Below are 13791 nucleotides of genomic sequence, written 5' to 3' on the forward strand. Positions count from 1 at the left end.
AAAGGAGAAAATTTCCTGCCTCTCCTTTTAATGTAAGCCTCCCAGTCCTGTCAGCATTCTCATAAATCTTTTCTGCACTCTTTCCAGATTATCAATATCCTTTCTGTAGCTGAGTGATCAAAAATGCACAAAATATACCATATTGTGTTTCATACTGATTATAATTCTTCATTAATTAACGGCATATAGTGTGTATCCAGTCAGTAATGATTGCCATAAAACACTTATTTTTATTATAGCTTAAAATTATTTAAAATATATGGGGAAATTTGCATAAAATCACATTTCTGTGAGTTAGATCATTTGTAACCCAAGAAAATCCTGAACACTTTAATCAGATCTGCATTTTCTTTGCTCAAAGGAAATCCCTGCTCGCTTCATTCTTTCTTTGAAACGGAAATCTCATATCTTTTCTGGAGTCCTTCATGTCTTTTCTAAACTTAGGTGCCCAGAACTAGACACAGTATTCCATTGTGACTTAGCTCGTGTTTTCAACAGAATCATTGCAACTCACCTCCATTGCACCATAACACATCAACTTATAAATTTCAGAATAGGGCCTACATTTTTAAACCCCTTTCTCAATTCCATATTCCTATTGACTCCCCAGTTTTCTCTGCCATTTTTATTGATTAATACACATGCGCCCCCACATCCCTTTGCTGCTGCAAACCTTTATAACCATATAACCACTTACAGCACAGAACAGGCCAGTTCGGCCCTACTAGTCCATGCCGTAGCAAATCCCCACCCTCCTAGTCCCACTGACCAGCACCCGGTCCATACCCCTCTAGTCCCCTCCTATCCATGTAACGATCCAGTCTTTCCTTAAATGTAACCAATGATCCCGCCTCGACCACGTCTGCTGGAAGCTCATTCCACATCCCCACCACCCTCTGCGTAAAGAAATTTCCCCTCATGTTCCCCTTATAATTTTCCCCCTTCAATCTTAAACTATGTCCTCTAGTTTGAATCTCCGCCAATCTTAATTGAAAAAGCCTATCCACATTTACTCTGTCTGTCCCTTTTAAAATCTTAAACACCTCTATCAAGTCCCCTCTCAATCTTCTACGCTCCAAAGAAAAAAGCCCCAGTCTGCACAACCTTTCCCTGTAACTCAGACCCTGAAATCCTGTCAACATTCTCGTGAACCTTCTCTGCACTCTCTCTATTGTCTATCTTTTTTTTGCCAAGATGTATCAAAATTCTCAAATTTCATTTGCTTAATTTGCCACTTTTTATTCATTTACATCATGACAAACGTTGACTTTTTTTTCTGAAGGTGAAATGTATAGAACATGGATAAATAGAAGAAAACGAATCCAGTTGACCATTCTACCGTTTTCAGACATTTTATAATCATGGCTGCTCTGTTATCTTCATGCTTTATTCGTTCTTTCTCCCTATGCCTCTTTTGCATCTAGAAATGTCTCTGTCGTAGCCATGTTTGCCATGCTCTGAACAGAAATTTTCCTTGCAACATCCTAAATCCATGCAAACAGATAACAAATTTATCCAAGCAACTGACCTCTCTCTATCTTGGCCCCAGAGCCAGCTGGTTGAGCCCTGACAGAATCATGTCTTAAACATCCTGATTTCTGCCCTGGCAAATCTGTCGGTTCCCTTTTGAAATGAACATTACAATAACTATATGATTATTCTGTTTATTTATAATGTGCTGTTTTTGAAAGCGAACCTACATCCATCACAGATTTTGTTGTCGATAAAATTCTGCAATAATGCCACTGTAACTATAGGTGTACTCATGGAAAAGGACTCATCCCACACTGATCATGTGTTCTTCTCTTCCCCTTCCACATCTCCCCCCACTTCCCCCCCCCCCGCCCATCCTTCTGTAGGGCTTAAGATGCATAAGCTTTAAAATGTACCTCTAAATTCAAGTTTAATTTTCTTTTAATTTCTTTCCTTATTCACTCTAAATGCAAGAGGGATTGAATTTAAGAACAGGGAAGATCCCCTAAATTTTCCTGTTCAAGGGTACGGGTGAGATCACACATGGAGTGCCACATGCAATTCTGGTCGGTTTTGTGAAAGGCTTTGATGCAATGTAGAGGAGTTTCACCAGGTTGATTCCATAGGTGAGGGGCTTAGCCTATGAAGAGACTGAGTCACCTCAGACTATCCTTGCAGGAATTTAGAAGAATGAGAGGGGTTCATGTAGAAACACAAAATTATAAAAGGAATATGTAAGAAAGAGGCAGGAAAGTTATTTCCACTGGTAGGTGAGATTAGAATTTGGGGAAATGGCCTCAAGATTCAGAGAGGTATGGGTTAGTAAAGGCTTATAAAGTGAATGTTAATAAAAGTAAAGTAATGCCTATGGTGGATCAGTGTAAAAGATTGATAAAATTTAAATGGCAAAATGAAGCAATTAAATACTTAGGAATTCAAATTAGTCGAAATAGAAGTAATTTGTTTAAACTAAATTATTTGCCATTTTTAAAAAAATTGAGATTTGAAAAGATGGAAAGACTTACCAATAACGTTAATAGGAAGAGTGAATTGTATTAAAATGAATATTTTTTCCAAGGATACAATATTTTTTTTCAATCATTGCCCATTCATGTCCCAGGATTTTTCTTTTGAAATTTGAATAAAATAACATGTGAATTTCTTTGGAAAGGTAATAATGTCAAGAATTGATTTAGAAAAATTAATGTGGAAATTTGATCAGACTACCAAATTTTAAGAATCATTTTGTCCTCCTGTTATCAATGGGATGAAAAACCAGTTTCAATTCAAATAGAAATGAATAAAATTGGTGAAACTATTCCAGAGTTAATTTTGTATAAATGAACGTGAATCGTTTTAAGAAACTAAAGATTTTTCCGTATTGAAACATATTTTAAACATGTGGAATAGAATTCATATTGAGAGAGGAATTAAAAATGATCAATTACCAAAAATGTTGTTAAAACAAAATCAACTTCTTCCTTTTTTACTTTGAATAAGTCTATTCATTTTTTTTCTGTAATGATGCGAACAATTAAATAAAATTAAAACAAAAAGAATCAGAGGAGAAGAAGATTTAGGGAAGTCGTGAGGAATTTATTTTCTGAGGGAGTAGTGAATCTGAAATTTTGCGCCCAAAGAAACAGTAGAGACTGCCTCATTGATAGATCTAAGGCACAGTTGGATAGATTTTTGCATCGGTGAATTGAAGGTTGTGCGATAAAGGTAGGTAGAGCTGAGTCCACAGCCAGATCAGCCATGATCGTATTAAATGATGGAGAAGGATTAATGAACCAGATGACCGACTCATATTTCTTCTATTAGAACCATAGAACACTACACCACAGAAATGGGCCCCTTTGGCCCTTCTGGCCTATGCCAAACTTTTTTTTTGTCCTAGTCCTATTGACCTGCACCCAGTCCATAGCCCTCTATACCTCTCCCAACCATGTACCTGTCCAAATTTTTCTTAAATGTTAAAATTGAGTCCACATTCAGCACCTCAATCTGCAGCTCATTCGACACTCCCATTTGAGTGTGAAGAAGTTCTGCCTTGCATTCCCCTGAAACTTTTCCCCTTTTACTCTTAACCATGTCCTCTGGTTTGTATCTCACCTACCCTCAGTGGCAAAAGCCTGTCTACATTTACTCTATCTATCCCCCTCATAATTAAAATACCTCTATCAAATTTCCCCGCATTCTTCTATGTTCCAGGGAATAAAGCCCTAACCTGTTTAACCTTGTAACTCTGTTCTTGAAGTCTTCTCTGCAGTCTTTCTAACTTATTGCTATCTTTCTGGTAGTTAGGCGAGGAAAAAAAACTGCACACAATACTCCAAATTTGGCCTCACCGATGTCTTATACAACTTTACCAAAACATCCCAACTCCTATACTCAGTTCTTTGATTTATGGAGGCAAATATGCCAAAAGCTGTCTTTACAACCCTTGGGTGGCACGGTTGGTGTAGCAGTTAGCGCACAGTGCCAGAGATGGGGACCGGGGCTTGAATCCTGTGCTGTCTGTAAGGAGTTTGTATGTATTCCCTGTGTCTGCATGGTTTTTCCCAGGGGGCCCCAGTTTCCTCCCACTATTTGAAAGGTACTGGGGATGTAGGTTAATTGGGTGTTTATTGGGCAGCATGGACTCGTGGGCCTAAAGGGCCCATTACAGTGCTGTATATCTAAATTAAATTAACCCTATCCACCCGTGACACCACTTTCAGGAAATTATCAGATTTGAGATTTATTGTCAGAGTACATACATGATATCACATACAACTCTGAGATTCCTTTTTCCTGTGGGCCTGGCAGAATTACCACTAATTGGTAGTGCAGAAAATAACTACACAGTGCAAACATGTAAACAAATAAAAGAAATGTCAACAGATAACAAATGTAAACTGTACAATACAGAGAGAACAAAAGAAAATCAAAGTGCACAAATAAGAATCCTTAAATGAGTCTCTGAATTTGTACTTAAGGAGTCTGATGGTGGAGGAGTGGCAGCTGTTCCTGAGCTTGAGTCTTGTGGCACCTACACCTCTTTCCTGATGGCAGCAGCGCGAATAGAGCATGTACTGGGTGCTCTGGCACCCTGGTTTTCATTCCCCTGCAAATCTAGTTTAAACCCACTACTGAGCCTACTTGAAAGGCTATTAGTTCCCCTCCAGTTCAGATGCAAACCATCTCATCGGAACAGGTCCCACCTTCCCTGGAGGAGAGCCCAATGATCCAGAAACATGAAGCCCTCCCTCCTGTACCAGGTTTTTAGCCACGTGTTAAGCTGCATCATCCTCCTATTTCTAACCTCACCAGCATGTATCATGCTTAGCAATCCTGTGATCACAACCCTGGAGGTCCTTTCCTTCAACCTAGTGCCCAACTCCCTGAACTCTCCTTGCAGGACCTCCTCATCCTTCCCACCCACATCATCGGTCCCTATATGGACCACAACATCTGGCTGCCGAGAACTTGATTTGAGATATCTCGACCCTGACACCAGGGAGGCAATGTACCACCTGGGATATCGATCTCTTCCACAGAACCTCTTATCTGACCCCCTTACTATGGAATTCCCTATCACTACAGCTCGTTTCTTCTCCTCCCTTCTTGGGCTCCATGCCAAAGACCTGATCGCCATGGCTTGTGCTTAGTAGGCCCCTCCCAACAGTATCCAAAATTGTATACTTGTTATTAAGGGGAATAGCCATAAGGTGTCCTGTTACCTTTCCCTCTCCTGACTGTCATCTATCTACCCTCTTCCTGCCTCCTAGGTGTGATAGTGTCCCTGTAACTCTTGCCTCTCACCCCCTCTGCCTCCCGAATAATCCAGAGTTCATCCAACTCCAGCTCCAATTTCTTAGCTTGGCTTGTCAGGAGCTGGAGCTGGATGCAGTTCTCACAGGTGAAGTCGCAGGGATACTGTTGGCTTCCCTGACAATCCACATTCTGCAAGAGGAGCATTCTCTTGCCGTGGCTGCCATTCCCACTGTTTATGACTAGAAGAACAAAATATGATATCTAAAACCTTCCCTTACCTGTGCCTACCTACTGAATCCTTTTAGTTCCTTGAAAAGGGTGGCCCTATCTTATTTCAATTCCCACTATTCCTCACCTCTTACATGTTCTCACCAAAGCCTGTTTTTGTGCCCTTGCTGTTATCATACTCTTGAATGGGCCTGTCAAAAAATTATGCACCTGGACTGTTTCACTACACCTTTTTCTAAATACTGCACCTTGTCCGAGTAACAATTTACTCTGCACTTTTGTTTTATTGTTTGACTTGCTTGGATAGCACACAAAGCAAAGCTTTTTGCTGTATTATATTGGTACATGTGAAAAAGAACAGTTCAGTTAAATTTAAGATCAGCTTTTGTCTTGATACACTTGTATTATGTTAGGCAAGATACAAAGGCTGTTTATTGCCCTTTGTAAAGAGAAAGTGTATTCTCTGAAGCATGGGAGAAACAATTCGTATTGTATGAAGATAATAGAGCCTCCTACACTCCAAAGAGAAAATTCCCAGCCTATCCAGCTTCTTCTTTGAATTCATCTCCCAGTTGTGTCAACATTCTCATGAATTTATTTTGCGTCCTTTCCAGATTAACAATATCTTTGCTATAGCTGGGTGATCCAAGCTGCAAACAGTACTCCATAGCGTATCATACTCACTTTAGTTACAATCACCCAGAATGGTTCCAAGATTTTATCCCACCAACAGTGAATGGTTTTCTCCAATTCGGGCTAACACTGAATTGAAAGATAACTTGGTTTTCCATGTGGCAGCTGCTCATTAACAGGTTGTTTGAGATCATGGGTTTAAGATGTACTATTTCTGAATCCTCTGAGGGATTGCAGTGCGTCAGGTCGAATGTAGGTGGTATGTTGTGCTGGTGCAGTGAACATTTAGAATGGTGGTCTTCAAATGGGCTACATTAATGAGCTCTGTGTCCAGATGAGTGCAGTTTCTACACTGAGTAGAAAATATTCCAACAGATTCTAACCTGGGTCAGTGATCTGGAAAACCCCCAGCAAGCAGGGTCTTGCGGCTGTGCTGAATGGGCTTCATCTATCACAGCAGAGCAAACTCCCCTTTGCTAGGTGCATTTCTAGCCAAAGGCATATTTTATCTTTATTCCCATTGAATTCACTGACACAAGATGCTCCCTGATGTTGAGGATTTGTTCTCATTTTATCTTTACCATTATGCTTTTATATTTGCAATTAAAGGCTGGACCCAAGTAGTTCTACTGGAACAAAACACAGAGCATCAGTGATGCTGATGTAGCTGAATAACTGCTTGATGATATTATTGATGCAGCCGAGCTTCACTTGGCTAATTGTGTTGCCTGAAGCATTATCTGACCAGGTTAGATTTGTTATTTGAAAATTCAAAATGCATTTATGAATAATTAAAGGGTGACAGTTATCCATAAATCTGTGTGGTCGACCACAAGCAAGAAGGAAAATCTTTTTATCAGAATTTATTGTCATGAGCAGGTCACGAAATGTGTTGTTTTGCAGCAGTATCACGGTGCATACATTTACATAAACCACCTTACAAAGTAAAGAAAAATAGTGCAAGAAAAAGACAAAGTAAGGTAGTGTCTGATGGTTCATTCTGGAATCTGATGGCAGCAGGGAAGAACTTATCCTTGTGCCACTGAGTACTCATCTTCAGGCTTCTGTATCTGTTTCCCGACAATAGCAGACTGAAAAGGGCATGGCCTGGGTGGTGGGGGTCCTTGAGAATAGAGATTACTTTCTTAAAACACTGCCTCTTGTAGATGTCCTTGATGGAGTGAAGACTGGAATCCATGATTTCACGCTGATTTAACAACCCTCTGGAGTTTTTCTTGATCTGAGAATTGGCAGTTCCATACCAGACAGTGATGCAACCACCCAGAATGCTCCCCATGGAACACCTGTAGAAATTTCTGAGTCTTTGGTGACATACCAAATCTCCTCAAACTCCTTACAAAGTATAGCCATTGATAAGTCTTCTTTGTGATTGCATTATTGTGGAGGCTCCAGGAAAGATCCTCTGATCTGTTGACACCCAGGAATTTTAAGTTCTTGATCCTCTCCGCTGCTGAGTCCTTGATAGGACTAGTTCGTGTTATCCTGCTTTCCTCCTGAAGTCCCACTCCTTGGTTTTGCTAATGTTGAGTGCAAAGTTGTTGTGACACCATTCAACTTGCTGATCTATCTTTCTATCTCATTGCTTCCTCATGGCCACTTAAGATTCTGCTGACCACCGTGATGTCATCAGCAGAATTGTAAATATCATTTGAATTCTGCCGAACCACCGTTATGGGTGTTGAGTAAGTAGAGCAGTGGCTAAGCACGAATCCTTGAGTTGCGCCTGTGTTGATTGTCCAGTGAAGATGAGATGTTTCCAATTCGTACTGACTGTGGCCTTTCATTGAGGAAATAAGGATCCAGTTGTGGGGGGGCGGGGGGGGTGGGGTGCCAAGGCTCAGAGTTTGGGGCTTGTTGACCAGTACTGAGGGAATAACGATGGTGTCAGCTGAAGTGTAGTCCATGAATAGCAGCCGTATGCATGAGTTGTTTTTGACTAGATCGGTGGTTTACAAACTGCCGTCCTGAACTCGCTTTCCATCTTAAGCAATTCCTCTGCCGTAGGTGCTCTGTGATTAGTCAGGGATTGCTTAAGGTGGTAAGTGAGTGGAAAGAAAGATTGAAAACCATTGCTTTAATTGTACCTAATTGACTCGTTATGTGCATGGTTCCACAATTCTAAAGGAAATGGGCCAGTGACAATTTTTTTCTCAAGCCAAATATTTCAGTATGCCTGGAGGTTGCTATCTGGGTTAGATTAGTTTTAGCTTTGTGGGTTTTCTTTTTTCTTTTTCTTTTTTTTTACCCAAATAATTTGGTAAGTGGGTTTAATTATGTACATTAAGAATATGTTAATTGCTTTGTTTTTCATATGAATAGGCAATTGGCTCATGCTGTTATATTCTTTCAGATTTTCTTTATATGTATATGAGACGACTGGTTATATATCTCATTGAATTTTGTATGCAAGTCTATATATTAAATGCAATAAAAATTTTTAAAGGAAATATTTTAGAAACAATTGGGTCTAGAGCAGTAGTTCTCAACCTTCCCTTCCCACTCACATACCACCCTTAATCACAGAGCACATGGCATAGGGATTATTTAAGGTGGAATGTGAATTTAGGGGGCAGATTGAAAACCACTGGTCTATGTGTTCCAGAGCTGAGTGGCAAGGCAATGTCTGCTTTGGAGCAATTGTGCCCGTAGGTGAATTGCAGAGGCTTCGGTCCTTAGGTACATGTTAATTCTGGCCTTGACTAACCTCTCAAAGCATTTTATCATAGTAGATGTGAATGCTGCTGGATGAAAGTCATTGAGTTAGCTCGGTCTGCTCTTGGGTTATTTTTAAAAAATATATATTTTTAATAATTAAATTTTTTTTAGACTATATATGTCATCAAATGCAAAATTTAAAAAAAACATAAGTCGACAAATTTATGTTGCATAATGGTTGTAACCCAAACCCTCCAACCACCCATCCCCCCCCCACCCACCAAAAAGACACCAAAGGAAAGTGTGTGAGAAAAGCTCTGGGATAATGGATGCTCTTTTGAAGCAGATGGGATCCTCCGACTACAGCAATGAGAGGCTGAAAAGGTCCATGAATACTCTGGCTAGTTGGTTGGCACAGATTTGCATTATCTTGCCAGGTATGCTGTCAGGGCCTGAGGCCTTGCGATGGTTCACCCTCTTAAATGATGTCCTGATGTTGACCTCTGAGACTGATTTTGCAAGGTCCTCAGCCTTCACATCAGCACTGAGTTGTTCTCAAAATGGCCATAGAACGTGTACAGCTCATTAGGTAGTGAGGCATCCCAGCCATTTATGGTGTTCACCCTCACTTTGTTGGAACTAGTAGCAATCCCTAGCATAGCTGACGAGTATTTGTCGCCATCAGAGTCAGGACAAAAGGTTATTTTCACTAAACATATGTATCTGCCTGTCTGTTAATCGAGATATGCATTTTGGTTTAAGAATGCTTGTTCTTTGTTTGCTTTTAGGGGTTTCTGGTATATTCAAAGCCAAAGAATGCCTGTGAACCAATTATTTCCCCTCCAATAGTGGACAATTCTTCAGTCAACTTCATTGTTGTAATTAGAAGATTTGACTGCAATTTTGATATCAAGGTCAGTAACCACTGAATGTTTGAAAAGTTTGCATGGACTTTTTGAGGTATTAAATTGACATGAACGTTTTCCAGTTTAACTTTTGATTGAACTCTTTCTTTTCTTTTTCAATCTTTTTATTATTATTATAATTTATAAACATACAGTTCAAAAAGATATAAAAAATACATAGTAAGTAATGAATTAATACAGAGATATTAAACAATAATATTACAGAATAAAAATATATCATAAAAAAAAATTTTAGATCAGTTTAGGGTGTGAACTATCTCTAAAAAAAAAGATATAATTAATAACAATATATGAAAAAAGAGAGAAAAAAAACCCCAAAAAAGAAGACAAAACAAATCTGAATTAAAAAAACTTTAAAAAAAACCTACAGATATAGCTAAACCACGCCGATCACTCCGATCGGAGTGATTGAACTCTTGATGATTACACGAAATTCATATGTAGCCAGTTTAAAGAAGAATCTGACTGACACAGATAAATGTATGTACATTCAATTTTGTGGAGCTAGCAGAAATGTCGCTTGGCCAATAAGCTTATTGGGCTGGTAAACAGCAGAGCGGAAAATGCTTTGCAGATGGAAACCCTTCAACCAAATGTATTACTGGTAAGTGAAATGCTGACCTAGAGAACTTTGGCCTGCTGCCTGCTTGACTAGGGAGTGATTTAAATTCTGGCTCAGCAATATTTTGTAAAAGGTTTTATGTGGCAGAACACAAGACTGAGTGTTCACAGTGGCAATTTTGGCATTAATTCAGTTTAAGATTATGAATTCACTGTAAGCCCTAATGGAAATCTTCCTAAAGAAATGAGTAGTTTTGGAAGGCCAACCTTAATAAAGACAGTTGCATCGAGGTAGATCACTAATAAAAATAGTTGAACTTATCAATCCCTGGTGGAAATAAGGAAGGTGTTTGAACACTTCTGGAAAAAAAATTGTACTGCTCATCTCGCATATTTTCTACGGTGTACATCAATCAGATTCTAAAATTTAGTTTGATAGATTAATAAAGTAGGGAAAGGGTTTTCCCTTCATCAGCTGACACACAGCACAAAGAACTACTATTTTTAGAATCCAAAACTTCCTATAAAGTCAGTTATACCACAGCTTGAGCATTGTTTTTTAAAAAAAAACTTTATTTATTCATTCAAAAAACAAATAATATATGACATATGCAACAATTAACCATAAACATGAACGTTTTTTTAAAAAAAAGAACCCCCCTTCAGCCAACTCTCCTAAGGAGAGCCATAAAGAAAGAAAAAAGAAAGAATATTAAAGAAATATTAAATATACATATTAAGATCTAATCAATATAAATTGAAATGTAAATATTCTGAATAATTAAAAAATTATAGTTATCACGCGAAACATACCTAATTTTTTTCCATTATTAAACAATATTTCATCTCATTATGCCATCTATTAATATCAATCATATTTGTATCTTTCCACATATTAGCAATACATAGCTTGAGCATTGTTTATCGTTCTGGTCAGCACAATGTGGGAAAGCTATAGTTCCATTATGCACTGGAGATTTCCAGAAAGTTGCTTGGAATGGAAATAAATGCAATGTATTTTGCAGAGATGAAGATTTGGATTGGTTTGTGTTTTTCTTTGGAGGGGGGGGAAACAATGAGAGGAAATACTTAAACAAGGAGTACAAAGTATGAGGGACCCAGATGGAGTAAATAGAACTAAAGAAGGCAAGAGGTGACAATTGGTGGCAGCCTCAAATGGAGTGAGCAGATTAAAAGGCCAAGAATTCTGAAGTAGAGGCTGTTACAGGAAACCTCTTGAATTTTAATGTTTATGTAGAAGTGCCTGTAAGGTTGTCAGTATTGAGCAGAATTGAAAAAGTACGTCTGCCTGATTTTGTCACATGCACAGACCAGGTTCCAATGCTCTTTCTGTTCATTTTTAAAATTTGAGTGTGAATGTTGCCAACATGAGATTTAGTGTGTGATCCATGGTACTGAATACCATATTTAAATGAGGCTCTGCTTGCATTTGTAGGTGGTAATAAAACACACAAGGAAAGTTCAGGACTAGAAAAGAATACCATTGTTTGACTTTTGTGTTTTACTCCTGTCTACTGCAAAACTCTGAAAACTTAGAGGGACGGTTACCATGAAGCGGTTTTCCTCAGCTCACTTAAAGGTTCTGTGGGATTCTCTCTGAGATCGCCATCGGTAATTCCTGGTGCTGCCTAGCTTTATTACCACGTACTCATTAGACTCGCTTCCGCAGCCATGTTGCCTTCCTCTCTACTTGCCACAGAGCCCTAAAAACTTTCTTTTTTCTTTGGCTTGGCTTCGCGGACGAAGATTTAAGGAGGGGGGTAAAAGTCCACGTCAGCTGCAGGCTCGTTTGTGGCTGACAAGTCCGATGCGGGACAGGCAGACTATACTTTATTGAACTTAATCTGTAAGTGTGTTTGATATCCTGGATGATTGAAGGGAAGTTGTGCATCTGCTGTTCTATTCCATGATTCTTTTGCTCAGAAGATACTGTGATAACTGTGGCAACTCGAGGTGGATGAATCCCCAGATATCTGAAAAGCTGGAAGTAAAGAAGTGTTTGGTGGTTGCACCAGTGTCAAGCCAGAGGTGATTGAAATGGTGGAAGAAGAATTGCTGATTGTGGAGCGTGATGAAGTTGGCATCTTCTGGAGAGCCAATTGCTGAAATTAAACTTGACAGGCAGAGTCTATACCATTTCTTTTTGCACAACCACAAACTAATTTCATCGTTTCCATCGACATGTCTTTTGTCAGAGAAAGTCTGATCACCCACTGGGCCCGCTTGGTAATATTGAAGTGTCATTTCAAGCATGAGTGCAATATTCCATTATCATTATAATCTTGCAACATTGACAGGATGTCTGTGTGGATGCAAATTATGGTTTATTTTCACACAGCTATCCATTCAGTCCATGATGCCTGGGGAGCAAGGAATTTTGGAAAATATTTTAGAAAGTAATTGGTGTGGGAATGATTGGTTCCTCTCTATGAAAGATCTCAAAAGACTTTCTTTAGGTCATCTCAGAAAATGGAATGCATCCAATTTATATGTTAAACTGTTGCTGCCTGCTGAAGTCTAGCTTTATCACATTGAGCTGAAGACTATATACCTACAGGACTTTTGCATTTCATAAAGTAAGTGAAGAACATAATACTCATTGTAAAATTGGTGTTTTGTATATATTCATCTCTTTATTACTGTAAAAAAAGGCACATTTAAGTAATTTATTTTGTGTTCAAATGGCTCTCTTCAAATTTGTGCAGTGTTATCTGTAATTGCATCTGCTCATTCACATCCTGTGAACTTGTGACATGAAGTATGGCACATTCAGGTTTTGAAATAAGACTCAATATTGTCTAGCATTCTCAGTGTGCGATGAGGCTTTCTCCATATTTCTTTGCAAATAACTGTGAACAGATTATGGAAACAATTGTTTGAACATTTTGTTAAATGAGTCGATAAAGAAAAAAGAAATGGCTAAGAATGCTATTTCAAGAATCATTTCAGCAATCAGCCCTGCAGGGGATAGAATACAGAACAGTACTGCACAGGATCAGACCCTTTGGCTCATGATGTCTGCACCAAACACAATGCCAAATTCAACTAGGTTTTTTCTGCCTGCACAGAATCCATAATACCTCCACTCTCTGCATGTTCATGCCTACCTCTAAAAGCATCATAAACACGGTTGTATCGACTTCCACCATTACCCTGGTAGCATGTTTCAGGCATCTACCATCCATCTGTGGATAAACAACTTGCCCTGTCTTGCATCTCTCCTTTAAACTCCCCCTTTCACATTAAATGCATGCCCTCTAGGATTTGATATTTTCAAATTTATTGTCTCCTGCATCAAAAACGCAGCAGCAGAGGTAGCTTTGTGAGCAGACCAGTGGAAAAAGATTCTGACTGCCCATCCTATAATTTTATTAACATCTGTGAGGTCTCTGGTCCAGAGAAATAAATTAAGTTTATACAACTTCTGTTCAGGTGACTTCCTCTTCTGCCCCGCCACCCTCCTCAGTCCATGTCATCCTCCAATATTTTTGACATCATGGGTCATTCAATTGCA

At 39.0% G+C, this 13791-nt stretch overlaps 1 protein-coding gene across 4 annotated transcripts in view; it reads left to right on the forward strand.

Annotated features, from left to right (window-relative positions):
• rnf13 (ring finger protein 13) overlaps positions 1–13791 on the forward strand; it is a 163956-nt gene that overhangs the window by 34373 nt on the left and 115792 nt on the right. For all 4 annotated transcript variants that reach the window (XM_069897424.1, XM_069897421.1, XM_069897422.1 and 1 more), the window contains one exon: positions 9558–9683. In XM_069897424.1, coding sequence (XP_069753525.1) covers positions 9558–9683 — 126 coding nt within the window. The remainder of the gene's footprint in view (positions 1–9557; positions 9684–13791) is intronic.

This window comes from Narcine bancroftii, chromosome 9 (genome assembly GCF_036971445.1).
Source record: "Narcine bancroftii isolate sNarBan1 chromosome 9, sNarBan1.hap1, whole genome shotgun sequence".
NCBI lineage: Eukaryota > Metazoa > Chordata > Chondrichthyes > Torpediniformes > Narcinidae > Narcine > Narcine bancroftii.